This window comes from Hibiscus syriacus, unplaced genomic scaffold, assembly GCF_006381635.1.
Source record: "Hibiscus syriacus cultivar Baekdansim isolate YM2019G1 unplaced genomic scaffold, ASM638163v2 tig00111504_pilon, whole genome shotgun sequence".
Lineage (NCBI taxonomy): Eukaryota > Viridiplantae > Streptophyta > Magnoliopsida > Malvales > Malvaceae > Hibiscus > Hibiscus syriacus.
Window position 1 is genome coordinate 62,736 of NW_024063107.1, and position 22,463 is coordinate 85,198.

The following is a 22,463-nucleotide window of genomic DNA, read 5'->3' on the forward strand; positions in this document are numbered from 1 at the left end:
ATAACATTTATACCACTAAACTTTCAATCTTGTCAATTATAACACTAAACTTTAATTTCCATTTCAATTATACCACCGTAACGTTAAATCATTAACAACCAGGTTAAAACAATGTCGTTTTGGTGAGGTGTCTATGTCAACATCCGTCAACAATTGTTAGTCACATCATCACGTCATTAACAATTTAACGATTCAATGGAATAAACAATGTCTAAAGTTCAATACCCTTGAAAATTAGGAGCTTAAATGATTTTTTTCCAAAATTTTAAGAGCTTCATGCACCACATTTAGCCGCAACAAAAGGGACAGAAAACTTAACTCAATAGGATCATACAACCAAGGGATGGTACTAAATGCATCTGGGACTCAAATCCAATCTCATCTCAATTGAAATCCACAACAGATCCCTAAAACAAAAATCTACTCTAATACTGGACTTGCAAAATAAGGTTCACCATTCTGACTAATAGTGACAAAAAATGAACTATGGCCACTTTGAATATGAACTATATAACCATAAGAATCCTTGGAAGGAACTAGTCGGGACCGACAACCATCATCAGAAAGAACTGTAATGATTCACAGCCTTTGACAAACAATTAAACAAAAAAAAAAACTAGTACCAATGCCAATAATCAAGTATTTTTAGGAGGAACATTGATACAAGATATAACCCTCCAAATATCCTAGAAAAATCGAATATATGAGTGTAGAACACGCTAACAACAGTGCCTGAGTAACACAGTTTCTAGATTTTCCATTTGGAACGTGTAATGCATCATCCATAGCAAAAGAAAAATATACTTGGACTATAATGCAACATCCATACCCAACATCAAAGCAGCAAACCACAAATCCTTCTGGTTCAGAAATGAAAATCATGAAATCAAGCAAATATCATCCATGTCAAAAGCATCACCAATAGCTAAAACTCCCAAAATTTTAATGCTAAAAATATTAACTACTTAAACATGATTAGGGAAAAGAGGATATAGTAAATAAGCTCAAAGCATGTTCTTGATTTTAATAAGCTCACAACTTCAAATCTTTTCTAGCAAATATGTAATCAACAATCCACCAAAATAAAAATGTAATACAGCTACTAAAGCTCAGTAAACACTAAATCCCATATAAGAAAGTGAAACAGCCGTAACTAGAAAACACTAAATCCATTAAAATTTACTCTTCCTCGGTGGCAGACTCTCCATTCTTCTTGTTGTGCTTCCTCGCATACCTCTGGTTCCTCAAGAACTTTGGATCCATCTATAAGTATTCAAAAGAAAGACAAATTTTATAAGATTAACAAGAACACAAGTCTTCTCAATAATCAATCAGGAAAAGGACACAATAATGGATACCCCTTTGGTAGAAGTGTGGCGGTGCCTCTTGGGCTTCTTGATGCCATTCTTGTGAGCCTTGTAAGACTGATTGTGAGCTGTGTGGTTCTTCGACTTAGCCATATCCACTAAACCAAAATCTGACGGAAGAGAAAGCTGAGATGCTGCTGCTGAGGCACTTACTAGGGTTCTTTTTGGAATTTATATGTGAGGAAATTTTGAAACCCTAATTACTTGGCTTGAGACTTTGAAAGACGATAATACCCTGGAACTGAATATTTATATATGGGTGGGGTTTGGGCTTTATTGGAAAATGGGGCTAAAATCATTTTAGTGGGCCGTGTTTTGGGCTTCATAAATTTCTACGAATACCCTTTTTTAACAACTTTAGTCCAATATTGTATGTAGATTAATTATTTAGTTCAATACCACATAAATAATTTATTTAGAGAAGATTTAAAATTCATCATCTCGACGTGTTGAATTTTAATAAAATGTTATTTTATTCAAAAATTTTACTTTGATAGGATAAAAATTAATAAAAAATATATATATTTTATTAAAATTCGTCACATCAAAATAATGAGTTTGAATAAAAAATATATTATTTGACAGAATTTATTACCTTTAGGTGACGAGTTCCTTGAACATTATAATAAATACCGTAGATCTTAAAATAAACTTCTATATGTCCTATTAGATTAATTAATAAAATTTTTTGTTCTATTTGGAAAAAATCCTCTTTTTTGCATTAAAATATTTTTTATTTCTTTCCTCGCACACCTTTTCGGAGTATTTTATGGATCATTTAAGGGAAATTTATGAAATATAGTTCATTGAATAAATATATCAAACTTTTAATATATGTTATTTTCTCATATCGAAGTTTTATTCATTAAACTTTTAGTTTCTTCATATATTCGAAAAGCAATTATTATAGTCTATATATACGCGTATGAGTGTATTCGGTTTCGTTCGATTTTTCACTAAAATATAAATTGAATTATCCTTTGTCGGTTTTCGAAAATGACAATTAAAACCGAATGGTATAAAAACCAATATTTTAAGTTCAAAGGATTTTTATTGTTCATTAATTTTCACTCAACCTAAAAAATAAATTTAAAGCTTAAACCGAGTGTAAGTATATAAATTTAAATTTATAAAAATAATATTAGTTTTAATATTTTATTTATTTGAATTTATTTTATAATAAATTAAAAATAATATGTTTTAGATACTTATTTTTCTTTTATTTTTAATATGAAAATCTAAAGCCGAATCAGATCCTTCCTCACTCATAAGTCATACCACGTAAAGAATATCACCACCGTCTTCTTACAGACATGTTCTGTATCTGATACACACGGTTGTATCAGATCCTTCCTCACTCATGAGTCATGCCACGTAAAGAATATCATCACACCGCCAATGGAAATGGACGTTGTATTCTAAAATCAAACGGCCACGCCGCCCACTTATGACGCGCACCAACCAATTACCGTCCTCCACGGCGGCAGCACTTTTTAAGGTAACCGGCGATTCCAGTAACTTCTATCTCCATTCCACCGCACACGTCAGCACCGTCACCGGCCAAACCAGTCCCACTTAGCCAGCTCATTGCTATATATAAATCAAAATTCCGGAAAAATATTTTCAAAAACCACCAAACCGAAGCCTACAGAAGAAAAGAAGAGAACTTTCCTTCTTATATTTTTGTTCCAATTCTTCAATTTCAACAAACAAAAGGGAAAATGTTTCTTGTAGATTGGTTTTATGGGATTTTAGCATCTTTGGGTTTGCATCAGAAGGAAGCAAAGATTTTGTTTCTGGGGCTCGATAATGCCGGAAAGACAACTCTGCTTCAAATGCTCAAAGATGAGGTAAATTCTCTTTTCTTTCCTTCCTTTTTTCAACGTAATTATCAGATATGAATACCCTTTTTTTCTGGTTTGGTGCTTTATTAGCTGCAAAATGAGTAAATGATAGCTTAGTGTATTGAATTTGATTGAGTCGTGAATGAAATTCTGGGAGTTTGAAAATTGCAGAGACTTGTTCAGCATCAGCCAACGCAGTACCCAACATCGGAAGAACTAAGCATAGGGAAGATCAAATTCAAGGCCTTTGATTTGGGCGGCCATCAAATTGCTCGTAGAGTCTGGAAGGACTATTACGCCAAGGTATTTGCATTCATCTGTATGTGTATTGTGTACTTATATGTACGTGTGTGTATGTATGCACGTAAGAGTCTGGAAGAACTATTACGCCAAGGTGTTTGCATTCATCTGGATGGTTGATGATGGTGAAAAGAATCAAAAGTCAGCAAAGTTTTGCCTAATATTTGGTGCCATGGATCCAAATGATGAGTGTTTGCTTGGTTGCGTGCCCATATTTTTGCTGTAATTTTGTGGATAGACAATTTTGTCATCCTTTAAAGGGATTTGGTTTTGAATGTTTTGATCTGCATATGTATGGATAAAATTGGTAACTTTCCCTATGTAATTGATATCATTTTGGGATGGTTTGGACCGATTCGTTCAGGATGTTCGGTGTCATGTGTGATTTCAGACTTTCATCTGGAGGGTACTATTTATGCTTCCTTACTCTGGTCTGTCGTTTGTTATACCATCCCAGATTCATGATTTAGTGTCGTATGTTAAGGTTCCTTAATGCGAGTTCTTAAGGGGAAAATGGATTGTCCTAGTAACATAGGTCTTTTTTACCGATAATGTTGATGCACTTGTTCATATTTATGATGATTACTTTATGGGAACTGGTCGAAGATTATACAATACAAAGGAATTCTTGGTTTGGATATAGGGGCAGGGGTTCGATATTCCGGGGATTGGAACTCCATACTTGTTAGAAGTCTCCTCCTAAAAGTGTGATCGTATGTATATGAGATATGATTCGATTCGAGTTCCATATTAGCTAAAGATATACATGTAATAGCCTGAAAGACGCCTATTATTGATTCTTCAATTTGGTTGTTTTGTATGTTGCTAATCAGAACTATATGCAATCTCAATTGTAACCTAGGTTGATGTCGTGGTCTACCTGGTCGACGCATACGACAAGGAGCGATTCGCGGAGTCGAAAAGGGAGCTCGACGCCCTCCTCTCGGATGAATCTCTGGCAGATGTACCGTTCCTCATTCTAGGGAACAAGATCGACCTACCATACGCAGCTTCGGAGGACGAATTACGTTTCCATATGGGGTTGACAAACTTCACAACTGGGAAAGGGAAGGTTAATCTGGAAGGCACTAACGTGCGTCCGCTCGAAGTTTTCATGTGCAGCATCGTGCGTAAGATGGGGTACGGCGACGGCTTCCGTTGGCTCTCTCAGTACATTTAAGTAAAAAGCAAAACCAATAACAACAATTGCCATGTCTATAAGGAAACATGTGTGGTCCTTGTTTAGAGGTTCATTTTAATGCAGTATTTAGGGTTTGAAAACTCTGTTTATCTTGTTATGTTCTTTGTAGAGAAACAAGATTACTTGGGAGTCAAGACAGTTCCATTTTGTAAAAAGGAGGGTCTAATTCTGCCAGAGGTCCCTGTAATTTTATCAGATTTGTTATTGTTAACACTTGGATTAGAAACGTAAGAAACACTGCAAAAAATATGATTTAGACAATATAACAAAGAAGAAGAAAAACAAAATTATGATTTTATTTAAAATATATCTCAAAATATAAAATTCAATTCAACTTTAAATATATTAGAGGAGAGAAACAAAAGGTAAGAAAATTCTGAATTAATAATATGGTAATATTTTATAAATATATTAAAATTCAATTTAATTAAAATATTTTATTCTTAAATTCAAACATGTTCTAACCCTAATTTTATTCTTCTCGAAATTTATCTCAACCGGTTGGGTTCAGATATTACAAATGACTTGAAGATTTCCGGGTCGAAGAGATATTTTAATTAAAATAATTTATTTTACTTTTAAAATAAATATTAATTATTTTTAAACATCACATTTTATGCGTTCATTTAATATATTCTTTTGAATACAATTATAAAATTGTATATATTTAGAATTTTTATAATTATCGACAATGGATATACATCCCATAGTTTGATTGTTTCTACTTAAATATGAGATCTTCAAAGAAATCAACACTTGTTTTAACCATTAGAATATCATTTAATGGTTTACTAAATGAATTGTTAAACGTATATTTTATCCCAAAAAAAATCTTTAAGCACTTAAACATATATTTTTAAAGACGGGATAACAAACTGAAACCTAAATTAGATGTTAGATATGAATTTTTAAAAAGGTTTATGTGACAAATAAATATTTAAAGTATACCATCTTTTTTTATTTTGAGAACCTAAAGTATTTTTTGGTCAAATAAGTACCCAAAATTATCTTTTTGGTCAAAATAGGTACCTAAAGTATTTTTTGGTCAAAATACGTACCTAAAATATTCAAAAAATTTCATCCAAGTTCCTAATGTATTTTTTAATTAATGTGACATGTCAATTTAAAACTTATATGAAAAAGATTGAACATTTGACATAAAATATTTCAGATACCTATTTTTACTAAAAATATAACTTTAGATATTTATTTTGACCAAAAAATAATTCAGGTACTTAAATGAAAAATAAAGTATACTTTAGGTACTTATTTGTAATATAAACATTTTAAAGAAAATAAAATTTAGGTACCAAAACGGAATAAAAATAATAGTTTATGCATTAAACATACAATTTACCCAAAAATGAGAGGCCCGTGTGTTTTCAACCCTGGCATGCAAACACCCGATTCGAAAAAGAAAAATATAATATGGCGTCGCCCGGACTCGAACCGGAGACCTTCAGTGTGTTAGACTGACGTGATAACCAACTACACCACGACACCTTTGAGTGATAACAATAAAATATTTTATTAATAATAAAAATATTGACAGCTACTAACAAAAAAGCATCTGTGACAAGACAGTTCATACTTTTAATTAATAGTAAAAAGGAAGAAATACTTTGGGTATTTATTATAGTGCTTTAGTTTTTAATTATTAAAATTTATAATAAAAAGTACATACCAATGTTTAAAATTTTAATAAAATTTATTGTATAAACAAAAATCTTAAGGTTGATATTAGAAAATGTATATTTTTACAATTATTTTTATATTAATATTAATATTTAAATTTATATAATAAAATATGAAATGAGAAATTAAAATACAAATATCTTATACTTACTAACATAATTAAATAATTAAAATTTATAATAACTATATGGGTAAAGTACACAAATGGTCCCCTGACTATAGGATGCTACTTTATTAGTCTCTTATCTATTAAAAGTTACAAAATAATCCTCTGACTATAGAGTGTTGCTTTGTTGAGTCCTTCAACTATTAAAGTTACAAAATGATCACTCAACTACTAGTCCCCAAACTCATCATTTTCTGTTAAAAATTGACAGTATTCTTGGATGAACATTAACATGTTGATTGTGATATGATAAAATCTAATCCTAGAATCTCAAATAATTATCATATCCTACTAATTATGTTACCGTCCAACTTAGACAACTGTCAATATTTTAATGGAAAATGATGAGTTTGGAACATAATGAACAGTCAGGTGACCATTTTGTAACTTTCAATAGTCGAATGATTTAACAAATCAACATTCTATAATCATATTACTATTTTATAACTTTTATTAATCGAATGACTTTATTAAGTAATATCTTGTAGTCGGTGGATTATTTGTATAATTTATCTTAATTATATTTACACATAATTATGTCATCACATCCAAATAAAACCTAAAAATTAATAAAAATATTAAAATGAAAAATATATATATAACCCAATATAAAAATTCAAAATCCCCAATTTCCTTGGGGGTTTTCTTCTTTCGATCCATCTCAATAAAATCTCAAATTTCTTGGTCATTGTACTTTCCCTGGTTTCGTTTTTGAAGAAAGCTGCCGCCGAATATGTCGTTGAGACCGAGCACTAGAACGGAGGTCCGCCGTAACCGCTACAAGGTGGCGGTTGACGCGGAGGAAGGTCGCCGTAGAAGGGAAGACAACATGGTTGAGATCCGCAAAAGCAAGCGCGAAGAGAGTCTTCAGAAGAAGCGTCGTGAGGGACTCCAAGCTCAACAATTGTCCGCTTCTCTTCAGTCTTCCAACGTCGAGAAAAAAGTAATCTAAAAATCGTTTAAGCAAAACTTCCAATTTATCCTTTATTTCCCCTTGAAATTTTATTGATTGAGGGTTTTGTTATTCCAGTTAGAGAGTCTTCCTTCGATGGTTGCCGGCGTTTGGTCTGCCGACGGCCCAGCGCAGCTAGAAGCGACAACTCAGTTCCGGAAATTGCTTTCAATTGGTAATTTTTCAAACATTTGTATATTATTTTGTTAATTGTTAACCATGTTTATTGAAGGAAACTTGGATTTTTTTTTAATTAACAGAGCGGAGTCCTCCAATTGAAGAAGTGATACAGTCCGGCGTTGTTCCTCGCTTTGTCGAGTTTCTTATGAGGGAAGATTTCCCGCAGCTTCAGGTACAAATTCTTGATAGCTAATAACCATTTTTGGGGTTTAATGGTATGCTATTATAGGTGATACAATGGGAAACTTGTATTTTGTGGCTGCTTGGGCATTTACAAATGATGCTTCTTGATTGCTAATAACCATTGGTCTATTTGGAAAACATGTAGTTTGAGGCTGCTTGGGCACTTACAAATATTGCTTCTGGAACATCTGAGAATACTAAGGTAGTTATCGATCATGGGGCTGTTCCTATATCCGTAAAGCTTCTTGGTTCCCAAGTGATGATGTTCGCGAGCAGGTAACTTCGAAGTTATATCCTTTAAAGTAGGTTTGAGACTTGCAATTTTGGGAATATTGATATTTAACTAGTACTGATGAATAAGAGCTTTGTATTGAGTTAGTGTTTGTAAATATTTAGGCAGTGTGTTGTTTTAACTAGTACTGATGATTAAGAGCTTATTATTGAGTGAGTGTTTGTAAATATTTAGGCAGTGTGGGCATTGGGGAATGTTGCTGGAGATTCCCCTAGATGTCGTGATCTTGTTCTCAGTCATGGGGCCTTGAGGCCGCTGTTAGCGCAGTTGAATGAACACTCGAAGTTGTCGATGCTGAGAAATGTGACCTGGACATTATCAAATTTCTGTAGGGGCAAGCCACAGCCTCCATTTGATCAGGTTTTCATCTTTTTCGTGCATTGTCATTTTGCACCCATTTTTATGTTCTGTCTTTAATTGAGCTTTCAATATTGGATATCTGTTGGCTAGGTGAGTCCCGCTCTTCCTGCACTCGAGCGTCTCATTCATTCAAATGATGAAGAAGTTCTCACTGATGCCTGTTGGGCTCTATCGTATCTATGATGGCACAAATGACAAAATTCAAGCTGTGATCGAGGCAGGAGTTTGCCCACGACTTGTTGAGCTCCTACTGTGAGTAGAACGCCTAAAAACATCATTGGGCTCTCTTTATTTTCTGTGAACCAAATGGTTTATACATTTTTTTTTTTGCAGTAATCAGTCTCCTTCAGTGCTCATTCCCACTCTCCGTACAGTCGGAAATATTGTGACGGGAGATGACTTACAGACTCAGGTACAGTTTAAGATTCTGTTTCTTTCTTAATGTTTTATTTTCTGCTTCTATTGGTTTTTATTTTATGATTCATTTCAGTGTATTATTGACCATGGTGCATTAACATGCCTTTTGAGCCTGTTGACCCATAACCATAAAAAGAGCATAAAAAAAGAAGCTTGCTGGACTATCTCAAACATTACAGCTGGAAACAAGGAACAGATTCAGGTGAGTAATCATGGCAATATTTGCTTCAAGGATGTTTTTAATTGTCTGAATTTAATACTGGATCCCTCATGCTATGTTTACTGTTATATTTAAAATTTTTCTAGGCCGTGATAAATGCCGGGATAATTGGTCCCTTGGTGAACCTACTTCAAAGTGCTGAATTTGATATAAAGAAAGAAGCAGCATGGGCGATTTCAAATGCTACCTCTGGTGGTACTCACGATCAAATCAAGTATGTTATTTGTTCAACTTATCTGTTGTCCGGTTTTGATTCCTTGGTTCCATTCTTATTGAACCGACTGCTAAATCATTCTCCTGATGTGAACATGCAGGTACCTGGTCGGTCAAGGATGCATAAGACCTTTGTGTGATCTCTTAGCATGCCCGATCCAAGAATTATAACAGTCTGTCTAGAAGGGTTGGAGAATATTCTGAAGGTCGGTGAAGCTGAGAAGGCTGCTGGCGGCACAGAGCTTAACTATTGTGCCCAGTTGATAGAAGATGCTGAAGGATTAGAGAAGATTGAAAATCTACAGAGTCATGACAATAACGAGATCTATGAGAAGGCAGTCAAGATTCTCGAGACTTACTGGTTGGAGGAGGATGAAGAGACACTTCCTCCCGGTGATGGTACCCAACAAAATTTCCAGTTTGGAGGAAACGACCTCAAGGTTCCATCTGGTGGATTCAACTTCAGTTGAAGGTTTGTATCCTTTCATCGGATTTAACCCCAACCCGAAGGGCTGTTTATTTAATTGCTTGCTGAAGTTAACTGCTAATCTCATCGCAGGTCTCAGCCGGTCTGATAAAGCAAGCAGTTCGTAATGGGGTAATGATTGATACTTGGGGTCAAAGTTCGGTCGAGTTTGGTCAGGACACCTCAATGTGTCCGGTTATCTAGCCGGTCTGGTTTTCACTGTGGTGAACGGGTACGAGTAGGTCTATGAAAATATGATATCCGAATACGGAGGGAGTGATTACTGTTGTGAGAGCAATAAATTACATGTGGACTGGTTCAACCTAATGCCATGGGAGGTTCCATGAGTTTTTATCATTGTACAAGTAGGGACCTTCCACTCCAAATGGCTATGTCGGTTGGGGTAGTTGCCTTGTATTTGTGTCTGAATTTGTTTCGGTCCTTATTTGATTGTGTACTGTCACAAAAAATAGAGTTGAGTACCAAGTATTGATTGATAAACCTCATTCTATTTGCCAGAAGAATTAACTGTCTTTGTGTGTATTTTCCATCTACAGAATATTAAGTAGCTGATGGAAAAAAGTAAAAGAATAATTTATATAAATTATTTAATAAATTGTAATAATTATAAAAAACTATAAAAAATGGGGAAAATATGAAAAAAAATTTGGGGGTTAAAAGAGGTGAAAATTGTTTAGGGTTTAAAAATCAAATAAATTTTTTATTTTATTTTGTATACAAATTTTCATTAAATCCTGAATAAGATAATTGAAGACTTTAATAGGTTAATAGACTAATTAATATTAATGATTATAATTAATTGAATCATTAATAACGAACAATTTTGGTTAATTGAATCGTTAAAGATGATGATTAACCATTAAAGTTATAATTACGGATTTTGATAACGTTAATAAATTTAAATTTATAATTATGTTTTAGGGAAATTACTAAGAATTAAAAATTAGAGAAGACTTTGGTTAAAGTTACAATTACGGATTTTGATACCGTTAATAAATTTAAATTTATAATTATGTTTTAGGGAAATTACTAAGAATTGAAAATTAGAGAAGACTTTGGTGATCTGGTTGAGATTTTAAGTTATCAAGTTTATTTTATATTTCTTGAAACCTTATCTTTAAAACTTTGATAGTGTATTGAATTAGTGAAATATTACATGAAAGTTTATAGAAAACATTTATTTTTTTATTTATATATTTTAATAAACTTTGTACACAGATAACTTAGGGTGAATTACGAGTTCAGTATCTAATCTATCAGTTTTGGTTCGTTTTAGTACTTAAACTTTTATTTTTTTCAAAATCATATTTAAAGTTTAGTTTTTGTTTTACTTCAGTACCTCACCATTAAAAACTTTAGTTTTTATTTTATTTTAGTATCCCGTTCAAAATTTAACATTAAGTTTTGAAAAAAAAATAAAAGTTTAGATATTAAAACGGATAAAAAATTGATAGTTTAGTTACTAAACATGTTAAATTTTTTAACGACGGAGTACTAAAATGAAATGAAAAATAAATGTTAGGTATGATTTTGAAAAATTGAAATTTTATGTACTAAAATGGATAAAACTGATAATTTAGGTACTAAATGCATAGTTTATCATATATCTTTATATATATATTGAAAATACAGAAACACACTTACCTAAGGTTGAGCATTCCATTGAGTCTAGTCGAGTCTAAAATTTTCGATTTATTTGAGTTGTTGAGTCCTATTTTACAACTCGAAATTGATTGAAACTTTTTCGAGTCGAATCGAAATTATAAAATTTGAGTCGAGTCAAATTTTTGAGTTTATGTTTAAATTTAATTATAAATATTTATAATATTATGATAATATTTTATTTCAGTTTAAATGGTTTTTTATGATCATATGTAATACATATATATATATATATATAACAATTCATTCCTATGTGATTTTTAATAAAAAAAGAATACATACATATATATATATATATATATTCATATGTGATATACATATATCATACAGATTTGAGGGACTCGACTCAAACTTAAAAATTCATCAACTAATTACTAAAAATTTCGAGTTATTTGAGTTGATTTGTATTTTACAACTTAATTTGAATTTGAAATTTTTTCGAGTTGAATCGAGTTTTTCGAATCAAGCCTAGTCGAAAAATTGATTTTTCAAAGTTACCCATTAAGTATTTTATTTTTCAAATAAAAAAGTCAACTCGAGTTTTGCTCACCCCTACACTTACCCAATATAATTATGTATTTATTGTTGGTATCAAGATATTGAAAGATGTAATACTTACATCTGTATAAGTATGTGTTCAGTGTTAATTTTTTTTTATTTTATTCATTTACACCATTGTAAGTATGTGCTAAGTACTACACTTTTTTGTAATATGAGTTATGAAACATTAAAACGTTCATGTTGTGTTATTTTTGGAAAATAGTTTTAATATGTTAACCTACAGTTAACCTGTAATTGAACTATTAATAACAATTAATTGTTAGTGATTAATCGTTTCTTAACGATTAAGTTACAATTAAATTTTTTTAAACATTATAACGATTAACCGATTGTTTAAATTAAACGATACGATTATTCACCCATGAAACCCTATAACCAACCCTTGTGTTGTATAAGTTTTTAAATTTAACAAAATCTTCAAAGTTATTCATAGAAACTATAAATAATTTTGTTAAGATCGATTTCAATTACTTGTAGTTTTAATAACCATTATAATGTTCACTTTATTTTACTAAATTGATATGGATATTTCTTAAAGGAATTTCAACTACAGTATTTTATTAATTTAACCGAATTAATCGATGCAAACAAACCATATATAAAAACTAAGGGTAAAGTACACAAATGATCTCCTAATTATAGGATAATGCTTTATAGAGTCTATTGACTATTAAATGTACAAAATGGTCCTTCGATTATAAGGAGTTACTTTGTTGAGTCATTCGACTATTAAGAGTTACAAAATGATCACTCAACTATTCATTATGTTCCAAACTCGTCATTTTCCGTTAAAATTTTGATGACATTATGAGTTGTACGTTAACCTATTGACCGTGATATAATAAGATCTAATCTCATAATCACAAATGACTATCGTATCTTAGTCAACATGTAATGTCCAACTCATATGACTGTTAATTTTTAGCAAAAAATGACGAGTTTGGAACATAATGAATAGTAAAGTGTCTATTTTGTAACTTTTAATAGTCGATGGACTCAACAAATCAACTCCCTATAGTTGAGGGGCCATTTTGTAATATTTAATAATTAAGAGACTCAAAAAAATAGTATCTCATAGTTGGGAGACCACTTATGTACTTTACCCAAAAATAAATTAAAAAAATAAATTGAAATAGATGTGGTTGGAGTATTTTTTATAAATATTGACTTGTTTTGAGAAGGTTTGAATAAGTTGTTTTCTTTTAACAAATATTCACTTATGTACTAAGGAGATGATATAAAAAATGGTTGACCCTTGTTCTCATATGTAATGGGGTAAAGGGGAGGTAAGATAGTAGGCTGCCCCCAACACCAGGTTGAGAGCAGCTTCCGTAGAAGACCTCTGAATTATGAAATGCCCTCCTTGTGACTCGATCCCACGACCTCAAGATTAAGAACCTTGTGCTCTACCAACTGAGTTGAATGGTCATTTCTAAGGAGATGATATATGATTAGGTGAATCAATGACATCACTATCTCATTTTATTTATTTTGACTTTCATATGCCCAAAAATTAGTGTCTTTAAAAAGGGTAATTTGATTAACCGACCAAATCGAATTATTTAAATTTCATTGATCGAATTTTTTCTAAAAAAAATTAACGAACCACACTAAGTTCAGTTAATTGATCGGTTAACCGAATTAATCGAAATTTATAAATAATATATATTATATATTTAATTTTTAATATTTAATATTTGTTGGTTTATTCTGTTAATATGGTCAGTTAATTCGGTAAAAATATAGTTAAAACACCCTTAGGGTGCGTTTGGTTCACGAAATGTAAGATTACCAGTGGGAATAAAAGATTACCAGGGAATAGGATTACTGGGAATGTTACATTACTGTGTTTGGTTGGTTTGGCAGGAATGTAAGATTACAGTGTTTGGTTGGAGGAATAAAAGATTACTGGAATGTATATTTTACCAAATTGTCCTTGTTCTATATTTGTTTTTTAACAAGTGAAGTCATAAGTATTTAAATAAAAATTATTTATATAAAAAAATCATTTGTTGATAATATATTACTTGAGTATTTAAATATATCATGTATTATTTTTATTTTAATTAATATAAAATTTTACATAATTTATGTAAAAGTATATTAAAATTTTACATAAACATTTAACTAAATGTTTACATTGTGGAAATTATTCATAGATATTCATAATTGTTGAAAGCATTTTGATATTTCGATATAACAAATTAATTTAAATAAATTTTAAGATTTTCCAAATGATTTTCTAAGTATATTCGATATAACTATTCGAATATCAAAACATTACTCCAAATCTTTTAAAGATCATTTTTAATCCTTACTCAAGTGTAAAATTAAGTTTTAATCTTAAAACAATTTCAAAATAATTTTACAAAGTATTTCGAATCATTTCAAAGCCAAAAATTTCAGATTGCTCAGAGGGAACCGATTCCCCCCCAAGGGGGTACCGATTCCCCCTGAATGGTTTGGCTCCGAGAATTCCAGTATGCTCGGAGGGAACCGATTCCCCCCCCATGGGGTACCTATTCCCCCCTTGTATAACGGTCGAAATATTTGAATTTTACACTTAGGGAATCGATTCCCCATAGGGGGTACCGATTCCCCCCACGCTCCAAACTGTTTTATTAATTGTTTTCACACTAAAATGGCTATATTATTTTCTCTAATCATCCCCAACGTTCAGAAGTGATTCAAGGTGTATTTAAGCAAGCTTAGAAGCCATTGATCAACAACAAGAAACATCAAGCAATTAGAATCAAGAGAGAATCAAAGAGAAAGCATCAAACCTCAAGTTTAAGCATTTCAAGCCTATTTTTCATTCAATATTCATCATTTTGCTTTCAAGAACACTTATTGTGCTCAATTGTATTTATTCTTGAGTGTTCTTTCTTTGTTCTAGAATTGTGCAAACATATTTACCTTGTGAGGTGTTTCTTGTAAGTTTGCAAATTTGTATTTCTCTTTGAGAAAAAAGTGTTCTCAAGAATTGGGGTATATTCTTGAGGGAGTTGTAAGGTTATCTCTTTGGCCTCAAAAGAAAGAACAAATTAGTGAATTTATTGGAAAATCCTTAGTGTGGATAGCTAAGGTAGTGGACGTAGAGTTTGGTTGATAAAGTTGAACAACTCTAAATCGCTGTGCAATTTCTTTCAATTTTCTGCAAAAGCTTCCACCAAAATTTTTATTGCCAATTCACCCCCCTCTTGGCCGATTCAGTCAATCAATTAACTCAACAATAATAATAAAAAGATGTAAATTATTTTTGTTATCTAAGATATAATATTTATTATATCTTCTATATACAATAATTTATTTATTTATCTTTTATACTTATACTTATTTATGCATACTTTATCATTATTATTTATCTCATTAATTTATATTACAAAAACATAATTCAAATAAGTAAGAAAATATAACATTAAAAATCATTATCTTTGTTAATATTTTAATAAGTAAGAAAACATAATTTATCAGTAATTGGTTGATGATTTATATTATTTATTCATTCAGTAAGGAATACTTATCTCAAATTCGTGGATTCTTTGGTATGTTTGTATGTTGTAACAAGTTTTTTGTGCATTAAACGTGAATAGCTTCTCATCTTTTCTTTCTTTTATTTCAGGTCAAAGAGTGGAATTGGATGTTAACTATGAACCGGATGAGAAACCCGAACCAAAAGCTCCTATTAATAATTTAATTTTAATAACTGAAAAAGTTTTTAAAAAATTAAAATTTATTCCCCCTTAATTTGTGTTGTAACATTTTAAGTTATAATTGTTTGTATCGTATGAATACTAATAATCAATACTGTGGTTTCAATCGTAAATCAATATCAAAATTTAAATAGTTTATTCATCTCGATGGTACAATATGTTTGGATTAGAGTGCCCAAACCTAAAACTATCTACATCAGACATTCCCCTCCAATCTATAACCCTTCAAATATGCTCTCTCCAACAGCAGCATCGTCTAGAGAAAACCTTCATCATTCTTGTCAATCAAACATTCAATTTCACATGATTAATCTCAATTAATCCGAATCGAATGATTCAAATAATTTAGTTTTGGCACTATTTTTTATAATAATAAAAAGTAGTATTGTATAATAATAGAAGCAAAATCATATAAAATCGGACAAATGCATGGACCTCGTTAGAAAAAAACTTTCCCAAACCTAGTAAAGGAAAAAGAGTCCACCATACTCCTTACCTTAGCTAAAAATATCAACATAACAATCCAATCATTTGTAACCAACAGAACAAAACCAGCAGAGGAGCGTCACTCACCCCAAACCAAGGCAAAATTTTTCAATGGTACAACACCATGCACAATGAATCCACAACCTTCAGAACTGAAAACTCAACTTGGGCACCAGCAGAACAATCCCAAGTTACGAGTTACTATAGAACTATAAAGTCAGACCCCACTATTCCTCCCAAACAACATCACTCGAACAATATTAAGATCAAACCTGCAATGCTTTCAATAAAAAAGAAAACTTATTCGAAAACTAGCACATTACTTGCTACTCATATACTACATAACAAAAAGAAGTATAACATTAACCATCAAAAGATTGTACAATGTTCAGACTTACAAAAGAATAGCCATGACATTCTAAACGTAATCATATATGTTGGCTATATTATATACACACAAAAATCTTCAAGTCAAAAGATTGACATATACTTGGATAAGCTACACAAAAAAGTTGGGACCATATTCTAAAGTCACAATCAAAAAGAGATCGACATAATTGTAGAAGGACGACGGTCAAAATGATGGTCTAAATTGACGACATTCAACCAATTGCTTAATCACATAATCTTGCTTGAATTCTTTTGGCAAAGAAAAGAAGAAATCTACCTTGTGCGCATATTTGCTAATATACTCTCCTGCAGTAAGCATTTCATCAGTGGCCAGTCCTTTAATTTTCATGATTTCAGTGAAAATCGACATTCTTCGATCATTTCCTTCTGTCTCTTTTTTCAATAAAGCAGTAATATGCTTAATTTCTTTGGCAGTTTCTCGGTATGCAGCACCGAACTTACTTATCCCCTGTACAAGCTCAGTTAACTCATTTTCACTTCGAGACCTTTTCTTACTAGCTACTTTTTTCATTGTAGGGGTAGAGCCAGTAGCATCAGATATTTGGCAAGTTGAAGCACCAACATCCTCTCTTGATTCAGAATCTCTTACTCCCTCTTCTTCAAGTAATGCATCTATAAATGCATTGTCTTCTACATCAATATGTTCCACTGCATCAGCTGCTGTCTCCGCTGCTGTTCCTGTAGCTTTTTCTTTTCCAAATATATATGAACAAAGTCATCAAAGAATGGAAATGACTTGTTTCTCAATCCAGCAGCAGTTGGATGACTCTACAATATAATAAAATCGCAAATTTAATAAATCTTACAAAGCTAAGTAGATAACAAAGAGTATAGAAAGAAGATAAATTCAATTAAAACACTTACTCTAACCCAATCATCAAACACATTCTTTGGTGTAGTTAAACATTTTTCTTCTTCATTCCAACCGAATCCACTTCCAATATTCAGCATTTCAGATAAAGCATTGTATTGTCTTTTGAGTAGCTTCACTCTAGATTCAATATGTGGATGGGCCCTAATTTGTGATGTTGGAAGCTTGATTTCTAACATCTTTTCAAGGTTAGATAAATAACCTGATCTAAATGTTCCATTATCAGCTTTCCAATGTGGGTCTTCAGCCAAAATGTGTAAACATTCAACAAGTGCAGCATCCTCCTCTTTAGTCCATGTCCTTTTAGTTCCTAAAGACTTAACCTTTCTAGATGTCGGTTTTCCCCCTTTGAGATTCCATATTTGATGTTGACATATTGCTCTTCGAAACAATATAAGAAGATGTATATAAAAAATGCATAACATAACATAAAATATGTCATCATTGTCAATACTAATCATAAATGAAATATAAAATAGTAACATAATATAAATCAAATGTAGTGAATGACATAAGTAATGAATGGCCATAACAAATAAAATTCGAATTTTATAGTAGATAAATACATAAAATTTAATAAAGTTTATGCCATAAAATATAAAGATGTCAAATACATGAAAGTAATGACCACTAACATTAGATAAAATATAAGGTGACAGTCATACATAACATAAAATAACATCTATCCTAAAGTACGTGACGCCAACCAACTAGTAAACATATCTTCTGCTAATTTGTCTCTCCATTCAGTCCAAGCACTGCTTGGCTCACAATGTCTGATCATTTCTACTTCATTAATCTCTTCAACATGCCTATTATCTTCAGTATAGTCAGATTCAATAGGATCGATTGGCATCTCATATCTTATGAAATTATGGAGAAGACAACAAGCGGAAATGAGTCTACATTGTGTTTTCACTGGATAAAATGATTTTCCTTTAAAATTACCCATCTCGCTTTTAATATGCCGAAGCATCTCTCAATGCAATTCCTAGCTTGAGAATGTTTTATGTTGAAATATTCTTGAGGGGTGGTAGGTTGGTGTCCTTCTCTCCAATCATTCAAGTGGTATCTTTGACCTCTATATGGTGCAAGAAATCCCTCTCCATTTGTGTATCCGGCATCACATAAGTAGTAACACCCTATATTATTTTAATTTAAAAAGTAAATTAATATACAAAACTTGTAAGAATTTTACATTCTATTATATATTAATGACCTAATAATTTACCTTGTGGAACATTTAAACCATTTCTTCTACTAATGGCATCTCTGAGTATTCTACCATCAGCTGCAGAACCTTCCCACCCAGGTAAAACATAAATGAATTGCATGTTTGGTGTGCAAACACCAAGTACATTTGTCGCAATTTCATTTTTTCTTGTTCTGTATCTAGGTTTATCGATTGCAACTACATTAACCTTAATATACGTTCTATCTAGAGCACCCAAACATCCCTATATTCATCAAATAAAGTTAAATTGCATTATTACTATCCATTTTTGTATTAAACATTAGTAATTAACTTAAAATAAAGTTTAGAATTATGATATAATACCTTAAACCATTTCCATCTATCGTCTGTTGAATTATCTTGTATCGGTTCTGGTTTTCTAAAAAGGATCGGATGCAGTTTCAAGACTGAAGCTAACACTGTATGGAGAACTCTACTAATTGTTTCACCAGATCTTACTGTTTGATGTTTTAAAACTCTAATCTTAATATGGTGGGATATAATATGAAGGAAAGTAATAACCATTTCTTCTATAGACATATATCGACTCTCTTTTAACCCACCTTGACTTTGTAATAGGTGACATAATTTGAGAAATGCTCTCCTATCCATTTGACAATTATCAACACTTTGTCGATCACTTTCAAATACAATTTTATGTAAATTAAGTGATCTAATATTATGTCTATGAAGTCTTTCATGTGCATAAGTTATTTTAGGATGATTTTTATATTTTCTAAGAATAACTGAAATAACCATAAGCATATGACACACAATCTCCATCATTTGCAGTTGTAAAATAATAATTGTGGCGATATGCGTCTTCTTTCGCATTGGTAAACGAGCCATAACTGTTATTATGATCAAACATATTAATATTAGAAAATAATAATATTTAACAAGAACAATTGTTTGTCATGACAATAAAAATAATTGAACACTAATTTAACAATTCCATAAACAAAGCATGCTTAAACACCGATGACGGGTTTCATATTAATACCTTAATTTTTTATTAAAACGATACAACTGCATCACAAGGCATAGTTAGTAAAATTCTTTTACTTAATACTAACATTGTTTGCTTGGTAGAAACTAGCATTCTAATTAACCATTCACCGTTCGAGTGTATATACTTGTTGAGGGCGATCGTCTTTTTAAAGGCAAGAAGGTCTAGTAGCTTTGCTTGCAAGAAAGAAGGCCTATATAAATAAGTTTAGGCTTTACAACCAAAACAATTATTCCTAACATATTATTATCTTTGAATCGATAGTAGAAACTAGAGGTTCTTATAACCCTATTTTTCCTAGAGTTTCATCTTATTTCCTAATCGTTTGTCATGCCCTAGTCCTATTAATTCACTGTTGTTTTCCCTTTTTAACAACATCAATGTCGTTTACGTTTTGTTCGTGTCTTGTTTGATATGAATAAGCAAGAACTTACGTTTATTGTTGATGAATGATGTCAGAATTAGGATCTGGCTTGTAAAACTATCAAGTTTCAATTAACAGATGTAAATGGTAGTTTCATTTTCATTGCGTTTCTATTTCTGGAGTCTTCTTCCCTATTGAAATTCTAAAAGCTTATAACCATGGGATATTGTTGTTCCTGTAAGGTCAAATTTTACGGGTGATCCCTGTAAGTAACTAAAGTTGCAAAGATCAAGTACCAGTAACATTTGTCGTTGCAAATCTGTAATAAGGGACTTAGCTTCATAGACAATGGAAGGGGTTTTTGCCCTTCCCAAAATTTTTGATTGAATAACATTTTAAATCATTATTAATTTAAATTTAAGTAAAATTAAACTTTTTTATCAAAAATTTTAAATTAAATACATATAAATTTTATTATTTTAAATTTAAATATTTTATCCCTCTAAATACTTGAATGTGGTTTAGTCGTGTTCATAATTATTTAACTTTCTTCTATGAATTTAAAATTGTTGAATGCGGTTATCAGCAGCAGTGAATGAAAAGTGCTCTCATGCCTTCTTTTCATGGACGATTATGCACCACCAACCTAGACCCGTATCTGGGTTTAAGCAAGAAGAGCACTTGTTCAGGGTCTCTCATCAAAGACTTCGAACAAAAATTAAAATTAATTTCTTTTTTTCTGTGGAGGCCCCAATCAAAGTTAAAATTAATAACCACATCAATTACGGCTTAAATTCATAAATGTTCTTCAGCTACTCTTGAAAAAATAGACACCAACTATTTTACATTTCAGTACCATGTAGAGATGTCAAGCTGCCATTAGTATCTTATGTGATTTAGCCCTATACATTAGCAAAAAGATCACAAAAGGTACTGCAGAACCAGAATATGATGACCAGAGATGTTGCACTAAGTTATTCTATATGATACAATACTGGGTACACATATCTGGGACATGCAAAGCAACATCTGGCGCTATCAGAAAATAATATGCAACTCCATATTATTTTATCATTAAAACTACTTGTTCAGGTTAGGGACACGAGGCTGGAGTTGGAGCAGGTGCAATTGCAAGTTTTATTTAAGACCTTTGATGCTTAACTTTAGCTAAAGGAGAAGTATATCTTTAGGGAGCTTCAGGACTTGGTAATCATATGAAGGTGAAAGTCTAAATCTTTTATTTTATCATAAATTATGCCTTTTCCAGTTTATGCTTTGTCTGATTGTGAGTGAAACAGCTAGTTCATCTCATCATTCTGAGTGTTTACCAGGTTACAAAAATTTTGACTCAGTGAGCATCATTATACCTCCTTCAACTCTTTATGCACCATAAGAACATAAGCAAGGTTTAGCAAGTTTCAAAGACTAAATTAGTACCACAATTTGATCAAACAAGCAAAAATCATGGTATTAAAGACCCAATGCTAATTTAAGAGATTTGAGCAAGATGATAAATCCAACTCTTTTCTATCTAGAAATCACACAAAAACAATCTCAGAATGCATGCTATGAGAAGTAAAATGCAGGATCAAAAATGCAAATATAAAGATGAAGCAGAAAATACTTCTCTATTTGGCACACACTCAACTTCAACGAAAAACGATAGGAAAGAAAGACAAATTAAATAGGAGCAACATTAACAAGGAATGAACATAACGTGTTTAAGATCTTTTGTAAATCCTAAAAAATGGACACAAATATCATTCATGAACTTGGGGAAGAATACGGGATCCACTAGTCGATTTTCAACATCAACTCTTGCAGAAAATGGGTTCAACATTCCTAAAGTACTTTTCAATCTCATAATTAAACTTTTAAAGAATAATAATGAAAAAGAGGTATTTCAGCGTTAACAGATAAATAATCCCCAAATCATATTTTGTTTGGCCTGCATGCCTCAGCTAACTTATGAGAAAAACAAAAGCTTCAAATGAAACAGGAATAAAAAAAAGCAGATTTGCTGTGAGATTTACGCACTAGCCTTTCCAAAAAAAAAGCAGATTTGGATGCGGAAGAAACTAAAATCAAAATTAATGTATACATCTATTAACCGAATTCCATGGATGCCTAAAAACCTAGCTTCTTAAGCAATCAAACGAAACAAGAAAAAAACCTAAACAAAAAAATGTGTTGGAAAAAAGGGAATTGAGGATCAAAGAAAGCATCAAACAATGTGACGAGTAATTTAACAGCAGAAGGAAGCAAGGATTAAAAG

At 31.6% G+C, this 22,463-nt stretch overlaps 2 protein-coding genes, 1 long non-coding RNA gene, 1 other non-coding gene and 1 pseudogene across 4 annotated transcripts; 2 read left to right on the forward strand and 3 right to left on the reverse strand.

Annotated features, from left to right (window-relative positions):
- Positions 1 to 994: 994 nt before the first annotated feature.
- Positions 995 to 1,515, reverse strand: LOC120164077 (60S ribosomal protein L29-1-like). Its single transcript, XM_039173840.1, has 2 exons — positions 1,359 to 1,515; positions 995 to 1,263 (listed from the first exon to the last, which is right to left on the reverse strand). Exons 1-2 carry the CDS (start codon positions 1,458 to 1,460, stop codon positions 1,180 to 1,182), a joined length of 186 nt encoding a protein of 61 aa, XP_039029771.1. The 5' UTR covers positions 1,461 to 1,515; the 3' UTR covers positions 995 to 1,179.
- Positions 1,516 to 2,983: 1,468 nt separating this feature from the next.
- LOC120164076 (GTP-binding protein SAR1A-like) lies at positions 2,984 to 4,875 on the forward strand. The gene is made up of 3 exons (XM_039173839.1): positions 2,984 to 3,217; positions 3,383 to 3,514; positions 4,374 to 4,875. Exons 1-3 carry the CDS (start codon positions 3,089 to 3,091, stop codon positions 4,689 to 4,691), a joined length of 579 nt encoding a protein of 192 aa, XP_039029770.1. The 5' UTR covers positions 2,984 to 3,088; the 3' UTR covers positions 4,692 to 4,875.
- Positions 4,876 to 6,141: 1,266 nt separating this feature from the next.
- Positions 6,142 to 6,215, reverse strand: TRNAV-AAC. Its single transcript has one exon. It is a non-coding gene; the product is annotated as a tRNA-Val (tRNA).
- Positions 6,216 to 7,207: 992 nt separating this feature from the next.
- LOC120164075 lies at positions 7,208 to 10,374 on the forward strand (annotated as a pseudogene).
- An 8,197-nt stretch (positions 10,375 to 18,571) lies between these two features.
- On the reverse strand, positions 18,572 to 19,213 carry LOC120164073. Its single transcript, XR_005519704.1, has 3 exons — positions 19,140 to 19,213; positions 18,813 to 19,038; positions 18,572 to 18,723 (listed from the first exon to the last, which is right to left on the reverse strand). It is a non-coding gene; the product is annotated as an uncharacterized LOC120164073 (long non-coding RNA).
- Between the last annotated feature and the right edge of the window lie 3,250 nt (positions 19,214 to 22,463).

Excerpts from the sequence above, each read along its gene's own strand:
- LOC120164077 (XM_039173840.1), bottom strand. The coding sequence starts at position 1,460 with ATGGCTAAGTCGAAGAACCACACAGCTCACAATCAGTCTTACAAGGCT. Across the intron at positions 1,264-1,358 it reads GCCACACTTCTACCAAAGGG|ATGGATCCAAAGTTCTTGAG; the intron begins GTATCCATTATT and ends GAATACTTATAG.
- LOC120164076 (XM_039173839.1), top strand. The coding sequence starts at position 3,089 with ATGTTTCTTGTAGATTGGTTTTATGGGATTTTAGCATCTTTGGGTTTG. Across the intron at positions 3,218-3,382 it reads TTCAAATGCTCAAAGATGAG|AGACTTGTTCAGCATCAGCC; the intron begins GTAAATTCTCTT and ends TGAAAATTGCAG. Across the intron at positions 3,515-4,373 it reads GGAAGGACTATTACGCCAAG|GTTGATGTCGTGGTCTACCT; the intron begins GTATTTGCATTC and ends ATTGTAACCTAG.